The sequence below is a fragment of the Poecilia latipinna genome, unplaced genomic scaffold (assembly GCF_001443285.1).
Source record: "Poecilia latipinna isolate Pla-1442-1.1 unplaced genomic scaffold, P_latipinna-1.0 Scaffold853, whole genome shotgun sequence".
NCBI lineage: Eukaryota > Metazoa > Chordata > Actinopteri > Cyprinodontiformes > Poeciliidae > Poecilia > Poecilia latipinna.
In genome coordinates this window covers 1-24198 of record NW_015113469.1, presented here as the reverse complement: position 1 = coordinate 24198, position 24198 = coordinate 1, and the positions used below count along the sequence as shown (strand labels likewise).

The following is a 24198-nucleotide window of genomic DNA, read 5'->3' as shown; positions in this document are numbered from 1 at the left end:
CTATCATAACGTCAGATGGCTCTGCTCCCATAAAGAGAATTGTAAGTCTTTTGCTCACTTGGGACACTGATGTTTTTTAATACAAACTCAAACTACTACAGTAAAATGAATTGATCTGTGATATGTACACCAAAATTATTAGCCAATTTGAGAGCAACATTTGAATGGCAGCAGAAGAGCATGCGGAGTTGAACACACATACAGTGAACCCATAAATGATCTCTCCAGAGGCCCGGAGTATCTCTCCAGGGTTATATGGGGATTTGCTCAGGATCAGAGGCTTCTCTCCCATAACAGGTCTAATTAGTTTCTTTTCAAAGCTTCTCTTTTCCCTCTCCTCTCTGCCTCATGACAGACTCTCTACAAACCTCTTGAAACTTCCTTTCTTCTCACTTTCCTCCCGTTACCGTTTTAGCTTCTCGCAGTTTCATCCGTAGCACTCCAGCGCAACACATCTAACATCACTCTGTAAAACCTGCTGCTCGCTTTACACCTCACACACCTCCAACCGTGTAAAGGTGCAATGTAGCATACAAGCAAATGTGCAAGCACAAAACAGAAATAAAAGGTCTTAGAAATCTCTATTTGGAACCTATTTTGGTCTAGAAAGTGCGGAATGTTACAAGGAGCATGAAGGTGATGTGTATGTAGACCTTTGAATGCCCTGTTCATGTTTGACAGATGGTACTGACATATATTTATAGCACACAGCATGGGGGATAGCAGGAGATGAAAGGGAAGAGTTGAAAAAGATTGAAAAAAGTGAGGAGCAAGTTTGATGGTTGTGACATGTGCACACATACATATATACTATCCAGCTAAACATGCTTTCACATAATAAAATTTGTATTTGCCAGATGCTTCCTCTTGTGGATTTGAATATTTTGCATGATTTTCTAAGGATGAAACCACCCACTGATTGATCAAACTTTGATGTGTTTTGACAGTTGGCAGAAAGGAGTTTCAGAGGAGTTCAGAGGTCACACGTTCCCTTCCTTCTTCGCCAAAAAGGTTGGCAGTGGTTCCCCCGAAACTCCAGTCCCCAGGTAAGTTCTTCAGTTGAGTCCTCATTGAAGCCCGCTGTGTATATCCATCACATTCTCATTTCAGGACTGCATGAGAAAAAGCAGCAATGTATAAACTCACTCCTATCGACTGTTTATTGTAATAAGCAATTTGTTTTGGACTTTGCAGATGGCGCACAGAAGAGCCTGTAAAACTGAAAAATAAGAACCTTCTCTGCTATCACTCATGATTTCTATCACTGAAAGATTCAGAATAGGAGGAAGAACTATTCTGGGGCCGGCATTTGACTTGTGAAATGAGACGGTTCAACATAGGTTGGAAAAACTACTGTACAGATGTATCTCAATAAACTAAAATTTCATGAAAATATAAGCAAGCGTGAAAACATAAACAAAGCTGATGCATCACTGTATGAAATCAGTCTATATAACAATATTTGAATAGAATTACTGAAGTAATTTAGGGTCTTGATGATATTTTAATTTAGTCAGACATCCTGGCAACGATATTGTTACCTCTACCTTTACAGTAAATATAAATGCAAATACCAGACCTTCGTCTGGTTCTTTATATAAAAATTTTCTTAATACATTGTTAGTTTGATCCTCATGTTTCCATTTCAAAACTACATCTCAGCTCCATGTGGTTCTGTATTGCTTTACTCCAGCTCAGCCTTGTGAAATATTTTAAACTATGAAATTTACCCACATCTAATTGCAGCTTGGATGGTATGTGGTTATTCCAAGTATGGCGTTCTGAGCTGAGCACACAGCTCCCGTCTATGATTTGATTTAGTCCATAAAAAGCAGAGCTTTTCCTTCTTCCAGATCTGCAGTAGTGAAAAAAATAAATAAAAAAATTTGTCATGGGATTGCAGCAAACATCCAAATGTCTCCTTATAAAAAAAAACGTCTCCCCAGGCTTAGTTTTTTTTTTTTTTTCTGTTTAATATTTCCACTGCAGTGTTACTGTTCCTTACTTTCCTCCTTGCACCTCACCTACTTTTACCTTTACCTATATAATCAAAGAATTTCCTTCTGCCCAATGAAATTTGCATGTATTGACATTATTCAGTGATATGCGTCTGCGAAAATCCTGGTTGTGATAAATAAATTTATAATTACATACCTTTGAATATTTTAACAACACCCCAACCAAAAAAAAAAAAAAAATCTAATCTCTGCTGTCAGCAAGATCTTTCCTCAGGTTTTCATCATTGTTGCTCGTGTTAATATTCCAAATCCGTTCTCCCTGCTCCCATCTGCATCACACTCATTTAGTATTCAGTATCCTCTCTGTAACCTTTCAGATGGAAATTACAGATGTCTGCAGGTATGTGTGCACATGTGTGCTTGTCAGGAAAAGTAGGGTGGAAATAATTTAGAGAGGCAAAGCACAACAGGGAATAATCATGTGGATAAATCCTCCAAGGTCTGCTAAAATGTATGGTTTTTGAGAAGCACAGCCTTTTTCTCAACCTTATTCACTTCCTCTTTCAGGGAAAAAAATTTAACTTTTCTTATCAGCTTTCTTTCTCACTCATCTAAATGGGCTTTAGAAATGTATCATTATTATGGTCATTCCGCACCTCATCCCCACCCCCTCCTACTCAATAATGCCTTGCAACTCTTTTCTCTCTTTTATCTCACTGCTCTTTCTCTTATTTTATCCCCCGTCCCACCCCACCTTCCTGCAACCAATTCTTTCCCATTACCTGGGACCCTGCACCCCAATCTCTGCCTCACGTTGTCATGGAAACTGCTCCCTCTTGCTTCAGTAGGTCCGAATGATCTGGCTCAGGCTGGGGATGCAGAGGTGCAGACATTTGGGGGATAGTTCTTGTATAGGTTTATAGGAGGGATTAAAAAAATTACATTAACTGTTTTAAAACATTGGCATTGCAAAACTAAAAGATGTTGTGCACCTTTGTTCGCAACCATTGACAAGGTGGAACACACACAGGTTAATGGACTTGTCTGTGTGTCAGCTGCAACATAATGGTTGTCTCCTTCCTGGGAAAAAAATGACGAAGTGAGCATGTTTGCCCAGCTTTCAAATTACTCTCATCATTAGTGGATGAAACCTTTACTTAGGTTGATAGTTAACAAGTAAACACTCACACAAGTTATTATAAAACCCTAGATGTTCACAGTCACACTCTCTGTGGATTAATTCTGGTACGGAGCAGATATTAGCCCCATTTGTCATGAAATTAGAGGCGGGGACATCAGATTAGGGACAACCACAAAGCTTCCTTTGCAGAAAAGATTTCATTAAGTTCCAATCATTTATCTCATGAAGCCGATCATTAGCAGCCGGTCAGGTCAGATCTCTCCTAATTTAACAGCTGTCAGTTTCATTGGTACAGAGAATTAAAAATTAGATCATGAAGATATATCCTGTGTGTAACAAAAGTTTCCACACCCTCTCAACTTTTTCACATTTTAAATTAAAGTAAATTTTAGGTTGACCAACAGTGAATAACTGTAAAATAAAGGAAAAAAAAATCATACGTGGTTTTCACATTTTACGAATCAAAATCTAGAAAGTGTGGTGTGTATTTATAGTCTGTGGTCAGTGGAACCACTTTTTGCTGCAATTACAGAAGAATTCCTTTTGTATAACTGGAAATTGATGTTGTTGCTGATTGTTCTTCACCAAAAAACACAAGTTTAGTCATATTGAATAAAGTCTTTCTAAAATAATCAATTCTGAAGTCTTGCCACAGATTCTTGATTTTGATCTGGAGTATATGAAGACTTTATACACTTTGAACTCATTTCTATCCTGGGCTGCATGTTGAGTCTCCTCCCAAGATAGTCACACTCTATTGTTTATTAAGTAACTTCTAACTTAATTTAGGGACTGAAAACACATCCAAAACACATTTTATTTTAAATTATTAAGATAAGGAAAGCTTTATATCACATATCCCCCCCTTGTGAAACACATAATTACCTCTGAACTGCATTGTTGCTGAAACGTGTTACACAAAATAAACTTGACTTCGACCCATGTATAGCCTCTGCTTGCTTTTCTTTGCTCTACAGTCCAGCCTGGCCAGCGACCTGCAGCGGCGGTGCGGGGTTCCACTCCTTCAGGGTCACCTCGGCGTGTGGCTCCCCTGAGGCCGCAGCAGGAACACCAGGAGAACCTGCAGAAAGAGAAAGAAGAGGCTCTGCAGAAAGAGCAAGAAAGGCAAGCAGATGAGAAGGAAAAGATGGAACAAATGGAGGAGGTCAGTAATGAGAGAGTCAGCCTAACTACTTAACGTTTGCTTTCTTCTATTGCATTCTATCTACACTTTGTTTTTTTTTTATGTTCTTTTTTGTCGCTCAGGTTCATAAACTACAGAGGTACTGCAACCGTCAGGAGAGGCAGCTAAAGGCTCTGAGGGACGAGCTGCAGAGAACTTCTCTAGGTCTTGATGCCTTTATCATCACCACTCAGCATTATTGCCTCAAGGTAGCCAAAATGAAATGATATAATGAAAGAATGACCTTGTGCCTCCGTGTTCCGCAACAGCGGCCCTATTCCCAATTAACTAAGAGTGGGCATGTCATAAAGCAGCCAAATAATCCTCAGTGGAGGGTAGAAATGGTGATCAGTGTTCTGATTCTTATCTTTCCCTCTGATTTCCTGGGACACAACTTTTGATTACCAGCAGAATTCATCTTTTTCCCCTCCATATACTTTCCACATGATGTTTCCTCCTTCCATTTTTCTCTGACCCTCGATTGTATCAAACGCATGTGCAATGCGTGAGCAAACTGTGAACATGAATAAGGACGGATGGATAATTTCCCACCATGAGGTGACATTCAGGATGATGAGCTAGGGTGACTGTGTGAAGACGGGCTCTACGTTAGTGTGTCCGAACTGGTTTCACCCTGCCTGATGATGTGTTTAAGGCTCTGAGACAGGAAAGCAGTGATCCTGTCTGTGTCTGTCTGACTCCTTCATAGTCATTGTCTGAACGCCGCATTCGATCAGCACGCAGTACAGAAATGCAAAAGACAGGTGTGGGGCAGCAGAGATGGTTTGAGCACCCCCTGCTGATGGAAACGGCAGCGAGCGACTGTTGTAAATGATATATGCATCATTTAAACTGAAGTGTTTTTGCTGTGCTGCTCATGCAGGTCACGTACGCTCCCCCTTGCAGGGCAAATGCACCCTTCCAAAAAACAAAATTAATTGAAAGCGACATTGAACCCTGTAAGAACAAGGATGAATGGACTTTCAGTGTGCTAGTCAGGAACAAAATAGCATTTATCAGTAGAGCGGAAGCAAAATGATACGTGGCTTTCAAATTTTTCATAGATAAAAATGTAAAAAAATCTGTTGTGCATATGTACTCAGTCAGACTGGATGGAAGGTGTGTGTGAATACTAATTTTTAAATTCACAGATTTGCACTTTGATTGGTCTCATTTTACCAAATGAGTATGAGTGATCTAATCTATTTTGTTGTAGCTCTGGCTGTGCTCTGAGTGATGTTGACCCCTCTCTCCCTTAGTCTGTTGCAGCCTCTGAAAGGTCTTCTTCCAGGATTTAGCTCCACACACTTCTCATCAACTCTCACCATTTTCTATGTCCCAGCTTTAAAAAAAAGCCTTATTCAAATTGGGTGAATAATCAATTCTTGGTTTGTGGCAGTGTCGTTCACCCTGAGGACTTTACAGAACTGCTGTATTCATACTCAGATTAAATTCTAATCAAGCATACTTATTCTAAACTCATTTTATGTCTTAATTCATAAGAATTTTTGGGAAAATGTGTATCCGATTTTTCTGTTTATTTTGCCTTATGTTGATCTTTGACAAAATGTGATAATATTCAAGTCGCATCAATACATGCTTAATGTTTGCAACTTAGTCTCAGTGTTTGCTTATGAAATCAACATGTCAGCTCATTGTGACCTGCTGTATGCTCTTACAAATTCTTGTTACTGCTACAAACAATACAAACTTTTCACTGATAATTATTTTTAGATTTTTCACAATGTCAAAAATATGGAGTTGTGTTTTTTTTTCTGTAATTTGCAGAACAAAACTGCTGAGGAAGGTCAAAGTGAATTGTCCCTGGAGTTGAAGAAAGCTAGAGAGGAAATGAGTAAGTGAGAATACACATGACTGAATATTGATGTAGACATTTTCTCTTGCTTTATTGTGTAATTCCCAAGAGTGTATTTGTCAATTACTTTCACAGATATTAAACAGTAATTCACTTAATTATTAGAAATGCAATATTTTTTTATTATTATTATTTTTGACTGTTTCTTTCCCTGAGCATTTAAAATACATCTTTGGCTCTCATCAATTTATCTCAGACTCAGTGACTGAATATTTACTGAGAGTAACAATATCAAAATTACTCTGAGTCGTGATTAGTATATAAGCCCAAAAAAAATGTATTTATTTATTTATCTTTCTACAGGTATTATCAGAATTCTTATGTTGATTTTATTTTTTTCTCCATGAATTTCTGTTAGGCCTGAACACGTTTTAGCTACTCAAAATCGAAGCTTCTCTGTAAACGTTGAACATTTTCATTCCCTTTTTTAATCTGCTTGACGCGTAGCCTCCCACTCGGCGCGCTGGGAGAGACTCCAGCAGGACAAAACAGCGCTGGAGGTGGCGTTTGAGCGCGAGCTGCAGGAGCTCCAGGTGCAGCAGGAGGCAGAGCTGGCTGCGGTGGAAGAAGGCCTCAGGAAGTGTCACGCTGCTGAGGTGGAGCACCTGAAGGCGGAGCATCGGTTGGAGATGGAGGAGTTGACGACTCAGCAGCAGGAGCAGGTGACAGAGAGGAATCAGGGGATGGGATCCAGTCTTTCATGTCCAATGCGAACTGTCACATTTCTTGTATTTGCATGTATATTTATATATGTTTGTGGATGCGTTAGATGGAGGAGGTGACAGTTAACCACCAGGCAGCTATGCAGGAGCTCAGAGACATGCATAATATCACCATGGCAACACTGCATGAGGAGCATGCTCGTACCATGAGAGGTATGTTTTTTTAGATACGAAATAAAAAAAAACAAAATTGTGATGAATAAACTGCTAAAACTGACTTCTCATTTTGTTGTGTTGCTGTGTTTTGTGCAGACTTGAGAAAAGCTCATGAGCAACAGAAGCTCCTCCTAGAGGAAGATTTTGAGAAACTCAGGCTGTCTTTACAGGTATTATATCTGCAGAAGACAGTACTTTATGGACTCCTTGTACCTGCTTGGCAGTGTGGATGTACGATGTTCAGTTTCTGCTGTGTGTCTTTGATTAGGATCAAGTAGATATGCTCACATTTCAAAACCAGAGTCTAAAGGACAAGGCCAAACGCTTTGAGGAAGCTTTGAGAAGGAGTACGGATGAACAAATCATTGTGAGTATAAGTCTAAGTTTTCCTAAACAGAACTATCTGCCTCACTCCTCAAGGATGTCTCTAAAATGAGTCCAATCCACTTTGGCTTCTTTATAAATACTTCAAAGATAAATAACAATGACACGGTCCTTTTGAAAATTAAATCTTTTCAACTTTTTTTCATGTTAAAGCCACAAAACTGTATTTTGTGGCTTTAACAGCAGTGTTTGAACTCTTATGTCCACTGAAATTAATAGATGTTGTTTGTTGTAGATGCTAAAATTGCTTAAATAGTAGATTGTTTATTTTAATTTAGCAAACCCAACTTATTATTGGTAGTATAAATCAAATAAAGCTTAATAATTCACTTTGTTTTGATTTATCACTTATAATGCACTTTAGAACCTGTGACTGTATCATGACATTTGAAAATATATATATATATATATATATATATATATATATATATATATATATATATATATATATATATATATATATATATATATATATATATATATATATATCGAAGGGTTTTGAATATTTTAGCAAAGCCTTTTCTTAATATTATTATGAATATCATTACTGTTGTCAATAGGATGCTTTAGCTCCATACCAGCACATCGAGAAAGATCTGAAGAGTTTGAAAGAGGTTGTTGAGATGAAAAATCAGCAGATTCACCAGCAGGAGAAGAAGATCTCAGACCTGGAGAAAGTGGTAGGCTCAAATAGGCCTTCTAAAGGCACAGTCTATCAACCTTTGCACGCCAATGACGGATGCAGAGCTTTCTGGATTCCGATGATGTTGAGTGTTTGGTTAATTAAAGGTTGCACCTCTGTTGCATTCTGAATTTGAGCAGGCTCAAAAGAACGTGTTTCTCGAAGAGAAGATCCAGGTTCTGCAGCAGCAGAATGAAGATATGAAGGCTCGTATCGAGATGAACCTTGCTACGTCCAGGTAAGACACATCTGGAAAGCATTGTGAATCACATTTACTGATAACTGAATGAAATTGAGTCTGTTATCTGAAGTGCTATCTAAACTATTCCTTTGAAACCTTCAAGGTTACGGTGAGTTGAATAAGCTTGACTTCTGATCCAGGCTCAGTATGGCTCACTAACACTGGTGTTGAAATAGGCTGACTTTCAGCATTCATGTTTAGATTAAATAAGAAAGCACTAAAAGTCCAACTTCCAATATAATTTTCTGGGCTTAAACGTTGGAGCCATGACGAACCATGTGGCAATATAAAAGACGTCCATGACCGTCCGCTCGTTTTAAGGGGTTGGTTTTTGTGCTTGTTGGTTTCATTGGGTTAGCTCTAACATTACATTGCATTTCCTGTTTCATGCAGTCATTTATCCTTCCCCATACAGGCAACTGACAGAGGAGAACGCCAACCTGCACGAGTCTGTGGAGAAGGAGAGCACCGAGAAGAAGCGCCTGAGCCGCAACAACGAGGAGCTGCTGTGGCTTCTCCAGACCAGCCCCATCATGTCCCCGGCCTCGTCCCCGCTCCACCGCTCCTCCTTCTCCACCTCCCCCGTTCCCTCCTCCCCGCTGTTCTCCTCCTCGCCCTTGGCAGGGTGCGACTCGCCCACCCACTGTCACGGCTGTCCCAGGCAGGCCCAGTACTGCTCCCCGTCGCACAGAGCTGCCGTCAATCAAAACCTCTCTCCCGGACCGGCCACGCCCACTCACAGGGCGGCTTTCAATCACAACTACTCCTCCGGCCCGAACACGCCCACTCACAGGGCGTCGTCAGGTTGCTGTAACTCAAACACCTCTTTACAGAATTAAAAGCAGCTTTCAAAGCTCACACATTCCCCGTTTTTTCTTCAGCACTCCAAATCTTTGCTTTGTAGGCATGTATGGTGTTACAAAAAGAAAGTAACCAGAACCAGTTACCAGAATACTGTACAGACACTGTGAACCACTCTGATGGTGGTGTTCGTGATGCAGAGATTCTTTAAGTTGGATATACAAACACGAAAAAATGCTGGCTGCAACTGAATTTTCTGAATTTGAACAGCTCCTGACTGTTCCGTGTGTGTTCATGTCTTTTTAATTGCACACTGTAAATATTGTTAAATATTAGAACAGGTGTTGTTGATAGATAAACCTCCCCTGCATGTGTCCTGCATAGTGCAAATGTAGAAATGGAAATTACGCATTCAGTTCACCAGAATATGATACTTTGGTGTGGCAAAAACGCATTCACATGCCCACACACACGCACACGCACACACACACACGCACACACACACACACGCAGACACACAGGCATCCTCAGTAAAATAAGCTCTTCTCCATCAGAATAAGATGTGGAAGGAGAGTCAGTCCTCTCCTTTCATCTGGACTAAACAAAGCGCCTTAAACTTGGTCCTACCACCTCACCAGCAGAGAGTGACCAATGTTTTATTTATAAAGGACTTCGGTTCAAGAATTGGTTTGTAAATCGAAGCAAATTGCCTCCTCGAGTTCTATTTGAGTGTTTCTAATTAGCTCAGTGCTGATAGTTTAACCTCCGCGGAGCCATGTTACCTGCAAAATACTTTTGTATTTTTTACAGCCTTGCCAGGTCTTCCTTTACAAGACAAGCTCCTCTTTACTTCAGGTCCCTCAGGTCAACTTGCAAAATGGGTGTTTGCTGTTTTCTACGTACCTCAGTGGGAATGTGCAGTCTGTTGTGTCTCAACAACAGCAATCAGAACACAGCAGAACAGTTAATGGAGCGCTCAGAGCTAAGGGAAACCTCGTACAGGATTTATTGTTTTAACTGTTCTCTATTACTTTATAGTGCAATGTTTAACGGATTTATTTATTACATGTCTTTTGCTAATTAAGCAAGCATGTACTGTGAAAGTCTTCCAGTTTTAACGTAAAAAATGATTATTGCTGTGATCTATTTATTGATGCTGAAATGTTCAGAAAATATTTGTGTGTTTGTAAGTTTAAAAATATTTGTCATGGGACAGAAGTGGAATACAGATATATGAGCCCAGTAGAGCAGATAATCTGGAGAGCCCAACTATATTGTACATTACACTGGTTTGAATATGCAAAAGCATTCACATCCCTTAAATATTTTCACATTTTATGGCATCAACGCCCCAAACTTCTTTGTTTTTATAAGGATTTTATGTTATAGACCAACACCAAGTAGCCAGATTTACTCATCCATTTCAAGTAATTGTCCATTTTATTACTTTTTTTAATAAAATTGCATGATAGCTCAGCAAGGATACAATTGTGAACACCTACTTTCAAGTCTCACCGCTGACTCATATGGATTTAGGACTGGACTTTGATTGAACCATTCCAGCGCATGATTATCCGCTTTGATCTACACCATTTCAATGTTTAAAGTGCTTGTCTTTACCTTTTCCATTTTGAGATGATCAACAAAGCAGTATTCTGTGAGGTGTGCTATCCATTTAAGATTTTTTTTTTTTTTTTTTTTTTTTTAAGTTGAAAAGATCAGTTTTTGTTTCATTTTGCCCAACTTTGTGTTTGGTCTATCACAAAAATCCAAATAAAATACAGTAAAGTTTGTTGCTGTAGTGTGACAAAGAGTTCGAGGGGCTTGGATTCGTTCTGCTAGGCACAGTCGGTATCTGTGGTGCATGAATGCGTAGTGTTTTAGTTCATTGAGTGAACAGGGGACATGTTTAGAACAAACAGGGCATAAATTATTGGATTTGCCCATGGATGCAAAAAATTCTAGCTTAAACTTCGAGGGGACTGTCTTGTGTAAAATGCCTCTAAATTATGTAGGTAAAACAGAAAAAAAATGTGTTTACCTTTTGTGATGTGCTTAATTCGTGTAGATCTTGTAGAACCTGTATTTGTAGTACCTCTTCATCGCCTTTTTTGTAATACCCTTTAATTTACAATTGGCAATTCTTTTATACTTTTGCATACTAAAGGAAACCACACCATCCTAGAATGTCTCGTTCAGGGAAATCTGAGTTGCAATTTATAAGATTTTCTTTCTTTCTTTTGTACAGCTGCCCTGTAAAAACAATTTAAAAAGATTTCCTCCCCACCCCCCAAATTGTTTTACAAATCGGCAGAGCACACCACAAGCCAACTATTCCTATATAAAAAGAGTAAAGGTAAAAACTACATTTTGCCTTTTCACTATTTCAAATGGTGTGTTATGTCTGCTTCTTACAGTAAATTACCCTCAGGGTCATGATCTTTTGGTTGGCTTACAATAAGATACTGTACGCTACAGATCTTTATCCACAAAACTGAAACAGTTTAAACTTTACCCACTGTAAATAGATAGATCTAGAGAGTCAGTGTCAACAGTTTTACTACCAAGGGGAGCATGCATTTGGATTCGTAGTTATTATAGTCGTATTTACTGGTAAACCGACATTTGGGAATTGAAGTAGTCGGGTTTAATGGGGTTTTAATGTGGAGATCCGTTGCTGGTCATTACAAAAAAAATTCTCTTGAATACTTGCTCTGCAAAGAAAATGTAAAAAGATATTTACCAGCACACTTGATTTGAATGTTTCCAGCTCAGCAGGGGAGCTTCATTTAAACGTTATTGGACCAGGCTTTCAGTAACAACAATTCTCCAGTAAAGATGTGTGCAAAAGCCTTTAAAGTAAATAATAAATTCTTCTTTTTTTTTTTTCCTCAACGGTTTTCTGACAGAAAGTTTTGGACATTTATTTGGAAGGTAAAGCTATACTTCAGCCTAACTTTAGTGCATTTTCTCTCATCTTTCCCATGCTGGAGAGTTGCTAGCAGAAATTGGCCCTTGTGTCATGGATTACCAGTTAAAAGTTTATCACCACGGCTGAATTCAATGATTATTGTTCAAATGAGAAAAACTGCTTCTGGATTTTGAGAAGTATTTTAGAAATGCGGTTAAATTAATCTTCCTACCCCCTTATTTAATTTAAATGATGGATTGCTGCAGCAATAAAGGAGATATTTATTAGAATGCTTTTCACACATCTTTACCGGGGGTGAAAAAAAGCTATGGGAGATGTTGGTCTGTAACTTCTTTACCAGCACTTTTTGATGGTCTTGAAAAGAACTCTTTTCATTACACTTCAACTTTTTGTATGATGTGGACACAGGGTTGAATGCTCCTATCAGAAGAATGTCAATTGCAGTGTTTGAGAAATGTACTGAAATGGTCACAGTTCTTTTATTTCTTTTTTTCTACCCTGATGATTTTAAGAATGTCTGCACAATTGTAAAAAGGAAAAAAAAAAAAAAAAAAAAAAAAACAAACACACAAAAAGAATGAGAAAAAAATACCAGTCAAAAACTGTTTCCAGATTGTTTGGGATTATTTTTCCTCACTCACACCACTAAAAGATTCCTCCTAAAGGTTCACCTCAGGTGCAAAAACTACAGTCTACCAGGATGCAACAAAACTATTGTTTACAAATGGCAGCATACAGTTCTGAATTTCAAAATAAATCTTTTGAATGGACTAGAGTCTCTAAACCCTAAACTGGTATTGTAAAGACCCTGCAATGTGTCCCGTGGACATTTGTGTCTCACTTTGCTCTGAATGTCAAAATTGTAATGATTGCATTTTGTAAAACTCTTTCATGCCATTTTGTTTACTAAAGAAGGACCTCTTTTGTGATCATTTTGTAGCAGCTATTGAATATGTAGCATTTGGTCAAAACTACTCACAGAACAGCGTGGATAATGAAATATATTTGGCGATGTTTTTAACACTCATGTTGGTTTCCAAATGCTACTGTAGCAAATGTGGCTTGTCAACCTTGAATTCAATGACTAAAATTTATAGAGGTGATCTTTAAAACTTTAGCTCCTACGGATTTTGATCCTGAGACAAGCTTTTTGGTGCTGATTGTATGTTTGAATGTAAATACATTTAGAACAAGAGTTGTGTGTCTTAGTGCACCGACAGAAATAGAAGCATGTTTTCTCAGCCTTTGCTGTCCTTGTTCTCCTTTTCTCTTCTTTGACCTCTCTGCATTGTCCATGGTTGGGTTGTAACTGTAGCGTGGGGAGACGTACAAGAGAAGGAAAAAGATCGTTCAACAATGTAATGTGAAGACAGTTTGTCGATGCTTTTGTTTGTCATTTATGGGGAGAGGACAATATTAAAGTGTTTAAGAAAAGGTAACAGTGTTTGTGCTATCTTTTCAGAATGAGTTTTCAGAATGAGTTCTGCCATTCAAGAATCTTTACCCAACTGCACCTCATATTCCTTACGATATCCAACTACAAGAGGATATTCTCTCATATGGCACTATATGAGAAGAGATATACAGTGCCAAAACATTCCCCTCTCCCCCTCCGCGGGTGGTCTCTCTCTCTCTCATCCTCTGAGCTCGGGTCCTCTACCAGAGGCCTGGGAGCTTGAGGGTTCTGCGCAGTATCTTGGCTGCACATTTCTGGACTGAGATGTCTGATGTTGTTCCTGGGATCTGTTTGAGCCACTGCTCCAGTTTGGGGGTGACTGCCCCGAGGGCCCCGATGACCACAGGCACCACTGTGGTCTTCACCTTCCAGGCCTTCTCCAGTTCCTCTCGTTCATCATTTATGGACAGCACACCTTTCACATTTTAGCTGTATCAAAATATGAAGGGTGCGTTGTACGTTTGCATTGGGGAAGTGAGTCAGGGTTGATGGACAGTATCTCTGAAAGGCAATTTCTCAATCTCAAGGATCCTCAAAAGAGATTTTGGTATGGACTTTGATTGGGCCCCTGAGGCACATAAGCATGCTTGATTCTAAGTTGTTGCGTCTTAAGGCTTGCTGTATGTTTATGATTTGTTATCATCCTGGAAGATTAACTAACCTCTGCCTCTCTCTCAAGTGGTTTATAGCCCATAGCAGATTTTTTTTCCCCAGATTGTCATGTGATTAGTCTCTACCACCTTCTTGCCAATTCTGCTCAGCTTCAGAATAACTGAAGGTAATTTAGTAACTTGACTATGCTATAAAATGGCACCATATGAAAACACATACTGTCCCTTTAACAAGGTTGTTTGTGATTTTTTTTTATTCTTCATTAAATTTAGAGTCTTTCGCATACAGAAATTAAATTACTTACATAATTGTTTACTGCTTAGGAGACATCTGAATACAATTATTGGCAAAGACGCTTTGCATCAAAGTGCCCAAATACAGATGCACATCACATTATTGTAAAAGGAAAAAGTTTGAAAAAGCCAAGAGTTTTAGTTTGGCCTTTTCAAAACTGTATCACTGTAAGAGTTTATGAAATCAAAACATGACTTTTCAAAAACACATTTAGTTTCTTTGTAATTTCACATTAGCATTTCATTTGGGAGTTTCCAGAATTGAGATACAAGAGAATCTTTTTGAATTTTTCGACATTAAGTTACTTGTACATCATTGCAGACACAAAATTAAAAAACCACATTACATTGGCATTACATTTTCTGTTTATATCACATCCATAAGAAAGACTCTGTTTGATCAAAGCTAACAATCACTAAGCCATGAAGGATTGGCAGTGAATTTTGGCTTTTTTTTTTTCCCTCTAGCATAGGCAATAAATGCAGCCCGACTCCTTCCTCCTCATACTCCAAATGATAGCTTCAGCAGCCTCACTTGCGCATGAAGTGAGATATGACATCCATAGGCAGTGGGAAGATGATGGTGGAGTTCTTCTCCGCTGCAATGGTGTTGAGAGTCTGCAGATAGCGGAGCTGCAGGGCTGATGGAGACTCTGCAATAACAAGGGAGGCCTCCTTCAGGGCCCGGGAGGCATTCATTTCACCTTCAGCTGCAATCACCTGTAGCAAGAGACGGATATTAAAATAAAGCAAAAACACAACCAAATGTTTTTTGTTTTTTTTTATTTGGTTTTATCATGTTCAGTGTCCTGACCTTTGCCCTGGCTTCTCGAGCTGCTTCAGCTTCGGCGGCCATGGCTCTCTGCAGCTGCTGAGGCAGTTTCACATCTTTGATCTCCACACGTTCCACCTTGATGCCCCAGTTGTCCGTGGCTTCATCCAGATTTGACTGGAAAATAGAGAAAGAGGATCGTTACCTCATATTTGAAACTGATATTATGTGTTCATTTGAAGAAAACGAAAGGCAGCATTATATTTAACAAACAAAAATCTTTCGAAAGTTTAAAAGTAACCTGTAAGCAGGTACTAGACAAACTTTTAATTAAGCCACAATGTTTTATATTGATCTGATATAATATTCTAATCTTAAATGCCAGGTTTTCATTAGCAGTAAGCAGAAAAATCATCATATTTAATAGAAATAAAGGCTTGTAAACATCAGTCTCTGTGTAAATAATATGTATTGTGTTTCACATTGTTAACTAAGTAATTGAAGTAAATAAACATCTTTAAAAAAATGCATTTATTGAAAATAAGTGAATATACATATGAAAAGGGAAGTCTGTGTTGACTATGAAGCATGGGCTCAGATGGCCAGGGGTATGAGGAGGACATGAACCCCCCCAAACCCTAAGATTCATAGTGACCTAGTCCAAACCTATTCAGCCCTTTCTGTACAAGGCCCAAATTTACATTATTGGTAAAAATTGACGCTTAATAATCAGTTAACTTAATAAATTTGCAGCTTGTAAATGGACTGAACTTATATAGTGCTTTTCCAGACATTTACACTAGAGTCCCATTCACATCTATAAACAGATTGGTAGGTGCCTTGCCCAGAAGCACATTGACATGTGGCAGGAGGAAGCTGGAATTGAACCTACAACCTTCTGATCACAAGACAACTACTCTACCCACACAGCCACAGTCACCCTTGTATTAAGAGACCACTATTTTTGTGAAGACAAATGTTGTTTTTCTGTGGTACACAGTGTACTACAGAAACATAAGTGTTACCAGTGACATAAATAGCTTCACTCTGTGTAAACTCCCACAGAGTGGGGCGTACTTGACTCTGTGCGTTCTCAGGGGGACTCGATGTGGAATAAAAGTGATAAGCTGCTCAGTGGGAAAATTCTGCTCCGTGGGAAAAAGTCTCCACATAAAACAGTTTTTTTATGTGACACCGAGCAGATGAGGACAGCTCACAGCAGCACATTGTTCTGAGCTGTAAGTCAAGAGAACACATAGTATCGCTGCAACTGGGGCACTAACAAAATATAAAGTTTCCCTTTTATCTAACCATAAAAAATTACAATAAGAAATGTAATAGATTGTATCTTTTTTTGTTTTTAGTATTGTTGTTTTTGTAATTCAGTTTAAAAAAAAAATACATCCCTTTTTTCTCATTTTATTTTGAAATAGAAAATATAAGAAACCACGCACGTACTGAGAGCACCAAACTGACTTGTATTGGTTTGTGTGGTTTCCTGACAGAGAGACATATGGTGAACGCAGAAGAATAACAGATGATTCCACCTAACTTGTCAGTGGACTCTTTAATCTGCTCTTGCTGAAAAAACTCTTCAAACCTGGACTTGATTATTTTACACTACTTTCAGAATATCTAAAACCCAATAAACCCCAAATCCTAACACAATTTGTGGTTTCTGAAACCTTTATTTGATTTGTGAAAGTTCAGACATTAATCCAGTTTAATCTATCCACATCTGAAAAGTTTGACTGATTAAGTCCCGCCAAGTCTAAAAATCCTAACTGCATCCCTGCTGTGAAGTATTCTGGTTCAGAAACCGGTTCCATATACATAAACAATAATAATTACCCTTGGGGTGAGCTTCATAACTTTTCCAGGTCTTTAGCAAGCACATTGGTCGTATGTGAATCAGGAAGGAGGGAACAAAAGTCAACTTAAGAGCCCTTTCAGCTTCTTTACCTGCATGCTGTGGGCGATGCCCTCCCGATCAGACAAGACCTCTGCCAGGTTCTTGGTGCCAAGAACGTTTCTGAGGGTGGTTTGTGCCAGCAGCCGAGTGGAGAAGTCAGCGTTAGTCACGTTGGCCACAGAGGCGATGGGGTCGCTTACTCTGAAGTACACAACACCGTCCACACTCACAGTGACTGAATCCTTAGTGAGAATCTACAGCAAGAATACACATTATAGACATAATATTAAACTGACTTTTACAAGAAATTCCTCTGAGAGTGTGTTGTTGTGTGCCTCTTGCCTCTTGTGGCGGGATGTCAAATGACACAGTTCTCAGATCCACTTTCACAATAGAATCGGTGCATGGCAAAATGAAGAAAATTCCTGCCGATATACAGATCAAGGTGCAGGTATATGAGAGTTTTGCTAAAGCTAAAGAAAAAAGTAGGACAAAAGTAGAATAGACATGATTACTACACCTGGTCCTTTTGCCTTTCGGTCCGTGATCCGGCCCAGCCTGAAGATGACGGCCCGCTCGTACTCCTGAACAATCTGCAGTATTGGCCGCAAACAATCAGTTCATGTTCTTGTTTGCACAGAAACGAAATGGGTGATTTCTGGTGTTCAGCTCACTCACCTTAAAGCAAGCCCAGATTGTTATTGGGAAGGTCAAAAAAACAAAAAGCCCTGAGAGGATGACCAGCACCCAGCCGCAGCATCCCAGAGATCCGACCGGCCCTTCAGCTAGTGAGAGAGAAAACTAAGTCTGTAAAACGTGTTAAGAAACAGAAAATGATTTGACAGATTTCTTGATTGTAAAGAAATGCCTGTTTTTTTGTTTTGTTTTGTGGCACAAGTATGCTGCATTTGTAGTAATTAGATATGAAACAAAGATAAAGATAAGCTGTAAAACAGCTGAAACACTGAGTCCCTTTGAATCTCGACTAAAAACCCACCTGTTTCGAGTTGTATTTGAAACGTAATCAATTGCGAATTTAATGACGGCACTTGACTTAATGTAATGCTTTGATTGTTGATTCTATGTTGCATGACTTTGTATTTTTGTTTTTGTTATGATGTAAAGCACTTTGAAATGCCTTGGTGCTGAAAGTGCTATACTAGTAAAATTTGACTTGATTTGATTTGATTTGATAAGGAGGGTAAGAAATGCAGTTTGAGTCTGAAGGTTAGTCTTCAAACCCTGGATGACTGTGTTGAGGATTCATAGCCTCCATACATGGGGTGCTTCTGCTACATCAAGTGCCACCTTGGAAATGCCTACTTTAACAAAATCTGAATCACTGCACAACTGCCAATATACAAAAGTAATATTAGAAGTTGGACTTTAGCATTAAACATTAAAGCATTACATTTTTGTTTGGACTGCATACCAAAGAAATGTTAATGCTTTATTTGACAACATGTTTACTTGTGACCTAACTGCCACTGACAGTTACAAGGTGTGTCGAAGGTTTATTTTATATTATTATTGAGATCATGACAGAGCACCCCCAAACAAAAACATTTGTGCAAAGAGCAATTATTAAAATGTTGACTTATGCAACATGATCTCTGGAGTAAGGCTTTGTCGAGAAAGGAAAGTAACACACAACTGGTGCTGCTTTCAGCTTGAAGTGATAAGTGCATTTCCAGATGAGAAGCAATGAGGATATTTTCTTTTATGTTTGTTGTTATCAGAGAAAACACAATCACACATTGATGGAAAGTTTTATGCATTGCGGCTCTTGCTGTGTCAGCCCCCACACGGACACATTTAAACCAAAACCACATTATACCAAGTCTCAGGAAATCAGTTGAACAAAGAAAAAGCTTCCTGTTGTTCAAAACTAGAGAAAATTTCCCAGCTGCAAATTAAAAAAAAAAAAAAATCTAAGGGACAGTTATTTCTTTATGGGCTCTCAAGATCTTTCGACGCAAACACAAAAAAGCTACCAGGGTCTAAAATGAAATGTTGACTTGCATCACATGCTGTATTTGTGAATCTTAAGAAACGCAGCAAACCCTCTTCTTTTTTCACATGATCAAAAAAAGAAAGAAAACAGGATCATATTGTAATCAGTTTCAGTTTTATAGATAAGCATTTTGTGTATTTTCAAATACTGTATAGACAATCGCTCTATTGTATTTTGTGGAAAGAAGCACGTATCTAAAAAACCCAAATTTACATACTTGTTAGTCAAAGCTCTGAAAAACAGGGTTTCTTTTTGCTTGGCTTCACACAGTGTAGAAAATGCTAAGAGAAACTTAAGAAGCAAATAATTCTCAGTCACATGGATTCAGTGACTGTTTATCTTAATGACATGTGATTTCTGTCTCTACGCTGATGGAGTTCTGCTTTCCTCTGGGTTAGGTCGCTGCTTTTTATCAACACAGGCGTGTTCTTATCTATTCATGAAGTACGCTGAACTCCTAATGTCATAATTAACAGTGAAAAACATGTCATGTAACATACAGAACACCTGGTCAGGATTACTTAAAATCTTTAATAACCAAATAAAAAAAAAACCTATTTGTAAGTAGTGATAACAGCTACACTACATGACACAGACTGTCAAGTCACGTTTAAGCATGCATATGAAACAAACAAAAATAATATTTGGCTTACATATCAGCGTGTCTTTGCTCACTCCTCTCCTCTTCTGGCTTTCCATCTGATCCTCCATTTCCATGTACTGCTCAGAGTTGAGTGAATTCCCTGGAAAAATATGCTGGAAGGGTTGTAAAAGTGCGTCTAACCAAGAGGAAGTGAGTCAGCCTTTTAAAGCTGCAACACGGCAATATCATGTTCCTTAATGTGGAGGCGTGGCTTTGACTGTGAGCTGATCATCAACAGAGTGGAATCATAAAACTTAAACCAGGTCAAAAGACAATTTTGTTGCAAAATGGGGGAACTGAGAGAGCACAGAAAAATATTTTTTTTGCATAAGTGTTACATACAAATAATCTTTGAGTTATTTATACAGATACAATGACAGATAATTGCATATCCACAATAGGTGTAACAAGTTAATTATATAGGCACAATATTTCCAAGTAGTGTTCACTCTATCGTGGTGTGCATAGAGGTTTAGGTTACACATTTTCAGTAATAAGTACTTTCAACAACTTCCCAGGAGATAATGGAGTCAAAACAAACTGTATGTTTTGAATAAAGTTGATTATGTTCAAATATATTTGAACATTTACAAAAGGTTTTAGAAACCTTTTTCTAAAAATATATTACAAAAAAAATGTGAACTATTCAGAAAAGGTAAATATTAATAGGGAAAAGAAAATATGATGTATTTCAGATCCTCGTCACAAATATAATATAGAAAATTTCAAAGAAACGTAACTGCTGATAGAGAAAGAGGATATGAAATACATAATATTTTTGTTTCCCTATTAACTTTTGCCTTTTCTGAACTGTTCATGTTTTTTTGTTTTTTTTTTAGTTTAAGTTTAGTTTAGTTTACTAAAACCTTTTTTAAATGTACAAATATATATAAGCATAATCAACTCTATCAAAAACAAACATAGTGACAACACATTCATAAAATTCTGGTAAATGTTAACTACAGATACAGCCTGGACTTCTAAGTTCAGTAGTAAATAGTTGTGCCCATGTTCTCTGTATTTCATTAGGTTTTTGTGTCTAAAGTGTACATAAAATCTGTCATTTAAAAAGTTCATAAAAAATGTCAGTTATCAATTAAAAATATTTGTGAAATGACAATAACACAATTTCAGATGAAAATCCTAATTCTGTGAAGCTTTTTAGAAAACTGTACGCATATCTGTGGGAGAAAATGTTTAGTGATTACAATATTTCTTTTGTTTGGAAAAGGTGAGAGTAATCAAACACTCGTGGAAAATAAAGATGAGTGGAAATAGATTAAGGAATCATGTGAGCGGCAAACCTTGTGACTAATCGACACCTGACTGGTCACCTGTATTGAGCAATAGCACTGATGTTGATAAGTATCATAAAGGTTGACAAATTATGAGTATTGCATAGGCAAATAAAAAGTTATATGTGTGGGAATGGATGTGATGGTGGCAACTTTCAGGAACTTAGAATTTTTAAGTTTACTTTTGTTGTTGGTGTGCTATATTATTTATTTTCTAGTTTGATTCAATAATGAGGGTCCATCTGAAAATATGGCACGAGTTTATGGGGTAGGAGTATTTTACTTCCTACTCCTGTGTCTTGCATTCCTTGTTCATGTGTGTGATTTTGTATCATCATGTTCGAAATAAATAAAAAATAAGTAGACAGAAAGACAGACAGATATATAGATGTATATGTATGTCCAACATGTTCTTAATTCAGATAAATAAAATAAATAAATGAAAAAAAAACATATATCATACTTTATATTTCATTTAGGTTGGGTAATTTTATTTAAAGGGTGCCTGGACAGTCAATGCAACACAAACAGAAACAACTACAGAAACTAGATCACTGAGAAAATGTGGAACATATGCAAATACAAACAGGACAAATCTAAATTAAAATGTTCATCATTTAAGACAATCTGTCAACTGTGTATGTGCATGGCAAAGTCAATAAACATAATTTGTTCCTGTTATTTAAAAAAAAAATGGTGTGAACAATTCATAAACACATCAATCAACTTGTGAAGAACATAAACATCAGCTTCTTCTCAATAAACGATCTGATGATCATAAAGTGAAATAATTTAATCAAATCAAAAAGTAAAACTCAGCTGGAAGCCTTGAGATGGTTGTGAATCAAAACAGTTTAACAGTTTAGGTGATATTCATACAGACAGTTGGGTTTGGGACAGTGCTTCAACACACAGACAGATACACCCAATACATGGGCTACAACTGTCACATTATTTAAGGTCACCCACTGCTGAACCAGGGACAATGATGACAGCATCCTGCCAAAGCTAAAGAGCTACTCCTTTCTTCATTTGAAAGTCATTTAATTCAATCCAATCAAATTTTACTGAATTACTGAGATAAATTAGCATTTCATTGGTAATCTACATTATGTGATGTAGCTGTATATCTGGTCAAATACTACTGTTACAGTACAGGAATAGTCAGACAAAGTGTCAAAAATAAAATAAAATAAAAAATAGGTGAATGACGGTAAAATACTCACAGATATATACATCAAAAGTCCAAAACTTGACCAAAGCTGCCAAAAATCAATTTTTAAGATGGAACAGTCCCCCTCTTCACACAACAAAAAATATTTACAAGACTGAATCTGTCAAAGAGTGAAAATGTAGCAAACTTATAAAATAAAAATCATCACACAGGACTCAAATCTCTCTGCTCCAATCAGGCCAACCAGGAGGAGATTTATTCAGCAAAGCTGTGTACGCATTACAAGTTCCATTACAGAAGGTCTGCTGCTTTTTAATGGTCACAAGGCCTTTTATAGGATTTCATAAATATTGGTGTCTATTTGGATGTTTTTTTAAAAATTGGAGTTCTTTTCTTCCACTTGTGCAGATCGCTTGGCTCATTTCATGCTGGATTCCTATGAGTGTGTTCAGGAACTGTCCACAGCTGAGGCATTTCAATACTTAGTTACGGAAAAGTGCTGTTTATAGCACTTTTGCGAAATGTTATTTCATATCTCTTCCTGACTTTTCAGGCCTGGGATATTTTATATCACACAAACACATTCTTTCCAGATCAGAATGACCTTGGACATTACACTGACCAAAACTGCACAAACATCATAATTATTCCACCTAAAAATCCATTTCATAAGCAGCAGGTCAGTGGTAAGTTCACATTGTAATAACAGGTAAACGACAGAATTTATGTGTCCATTCGCTTTCCTGCTGAATCATATAAAACAGTTCATCATGATAATGATAGCTATAGTTTTACATTTGTCATATTTTGCATAATTCTGTAATAAATGTTCATAATAATTATTAAAAACAGGCAAGTCAAAGCTATTGTTTCATCTAGTCACAACCTATGTGTTAAACCTCACAACTTCGTTGCTGATATTTACAACTCCTACCTCCTAGTTATTACAAGTATGCCATACATATCCAGACTAGTGTTTCTTCAATTTAGACGCTCCTTCTGTAACAGTGCTGTTTTGTAGTCCTGAGGGATCAAGGCCAGTGACACATTACCTCCTAGGAGAACAGGGAGGGGCAAAGCATCGGGTTCAGGGTCTAAGTTTGAATGTCTTGAACTGCATGTTTCACTGCCAGCCCAACTGGGGGTGTAGTCCTGGTTGGAGAGAGAAGGGGTTTCCAGGACCAGGATGGTAGTTGGGTTGAGGAGGAAAGTTCTCTAGTGCAGATGTAGGATGACCCTGAAACACAAGAAAGTAGCTGAGTTTTTACAAGAGTCTATTAAAATGATAGTCAAATATTTTTGGACCACAGCATACTGTTTTTACGGAACATGCCTGAAGTAGAGCAGACGGCATCGACGGGTTGTGGAGGCCGCTGAGAGCAGCAGCGGAGGCAGAGGGAGGGAAGCCTGGTACTGCAGGGAAGGAGAGCAAGCCAGGGAATCCACTACCTCCAGGAGCCTGGAGCGCGCCGCTCAAACTGGAATGCATAAATACTTCATGAGTGCTTGATGGGAAAAGCTGGCAATTTCCTCAGAAGTGTTATAGCTGAACTTTTTTTAAACATGTTTTATTTTCTATCACAGAAACACAGTTTCATATAACTATACACAGTCTCCACATGTGTGCAATTTATAAATGTGCAATAATCAATACCTAATGCTTTTATGGCTGTTTAATGGTGTTGCATATATTTCCCTTTTGACACATTAATTCTCCGCTTCAGAGAAACAATCCTCAATCTGCACTGCATCGTGTCACTAAAAGTTTCTGCTGTGTTTAAAGAATTACGAGTTTTCCAGCCACATAGTATAATTTTATAGCACAAACAAGTAGATATAAATATATCAAATATGACTAAAAAGAATTTTGACTTCGCAATTGCCTTGGAATTCGGCTTCTGTCTCTTTAAAAAGTTCCCACTCTTTCTGAAACTCTGCATCCAGAACGCTG

The 24198-nt window shown here is 38.0% G+C and overlaps 2 protein-coding genes across 3 annotated transcripts in view; one reads left to right on the top strand and one right to left on the bottom strand.

Moving 5' to 3' along the window:
• mtus2a (microtubule associated tumor suppressor candidate 2a) overlaps nt 1-12640 on the top strand; it is a 51243-nt gene extending 38603 nt beyond the window's left edge. The window contains exons 6-16 of one of the 2 annotated variants that reach the window (XM_015047985.1): nt 948-1046; nt 4077-4264; nt 4366-4491; nt 6071-6137; nt 6606-6820; nt 6928-7033; nt 7133-7206; nt 7305-7403; nt 7981-8100; nt 8243-8340; nt 8759-12640. In XM_015047985.1, coding sequence (XP_014903471.1) covers nt 948-1046; nt 4077-4264; nt 4366-4491; nt 6071-6137; nt 6606-6820; nt 6928-7033; nt 7133-7206; nt 7305-7403; nt 7981-8100; nt 8243-8340; nt 8759-9182 — 1616 coding nt within the window. In that variant the 3' untranslated portion in view covers nt 9183-12640. Of the gene's footprint in view, nt 1-947; nt 1047-4076; nt 4265-4365; nt 4492-6070; nt 6138-6605; nt 6821-6927; nt 7034-7132; nt 7207-7304; nt 7404-7980; nt 8101-8239; nt 8341-8758 lie in introns of both variants that reach the window. The other variant, XM_015047984.1, reaches the window with a different exon arrangement.
• A 1739-nt stretch (nt 12641-14379) lies between these two features.
• LOC106956887 (erythrocyte band 7 integral membrane protein-like) lies at nt 14380-20093 on the bottom strand. The gene is made up of 7 exons (XM_015047986.1): nt 19789-20093; nt 17800-17906; nt 17642-17714; nt 17464-17546; nt 17172-17375; nt 15252-15386; nt 14380-15157 (listed from the first exon to the last, which is right to left on the bottom strand). The coding sequence occupies exons 1-7, from the start codon at nt 19850-19852 to the stop codon at nt 14969-14971; spliced, it is 855 nt and encodes a 284-aa protein (XP_014903472.1). The 5' UTR covers nt 19853-20093; the 3' UTR covers nt 14380-14968.
• Between the last annotated feature and the right edge of the window lie 4105 nt (nt 20094-24198).

Bases quoted from the DNA above. Each gene is read 5' to 3' on its own strand.
- LOC106956887 (XM_015047986.1), bottom strand. From the start codon at position 19,852: ATGGAAATGGAGGATCAGATGGAAAGCCAGAAGAGGAGAGGAGTGAGC. The intron at 17,376-17,463 runs GCAAGAGGCACA...TTCTTGCTGTAG, and splicing joins TTGACATCCCGCCACAAGAG to ATTCTCACTAAGGATTCAGT. The intron at 15,158-15,251 runs GTCAGGACACTG...CTCTTGCTACAG, and splicing joins CTCGAGAAGCCAGGGCAAAG to GTGATTGCAGCTGAAGGTGA.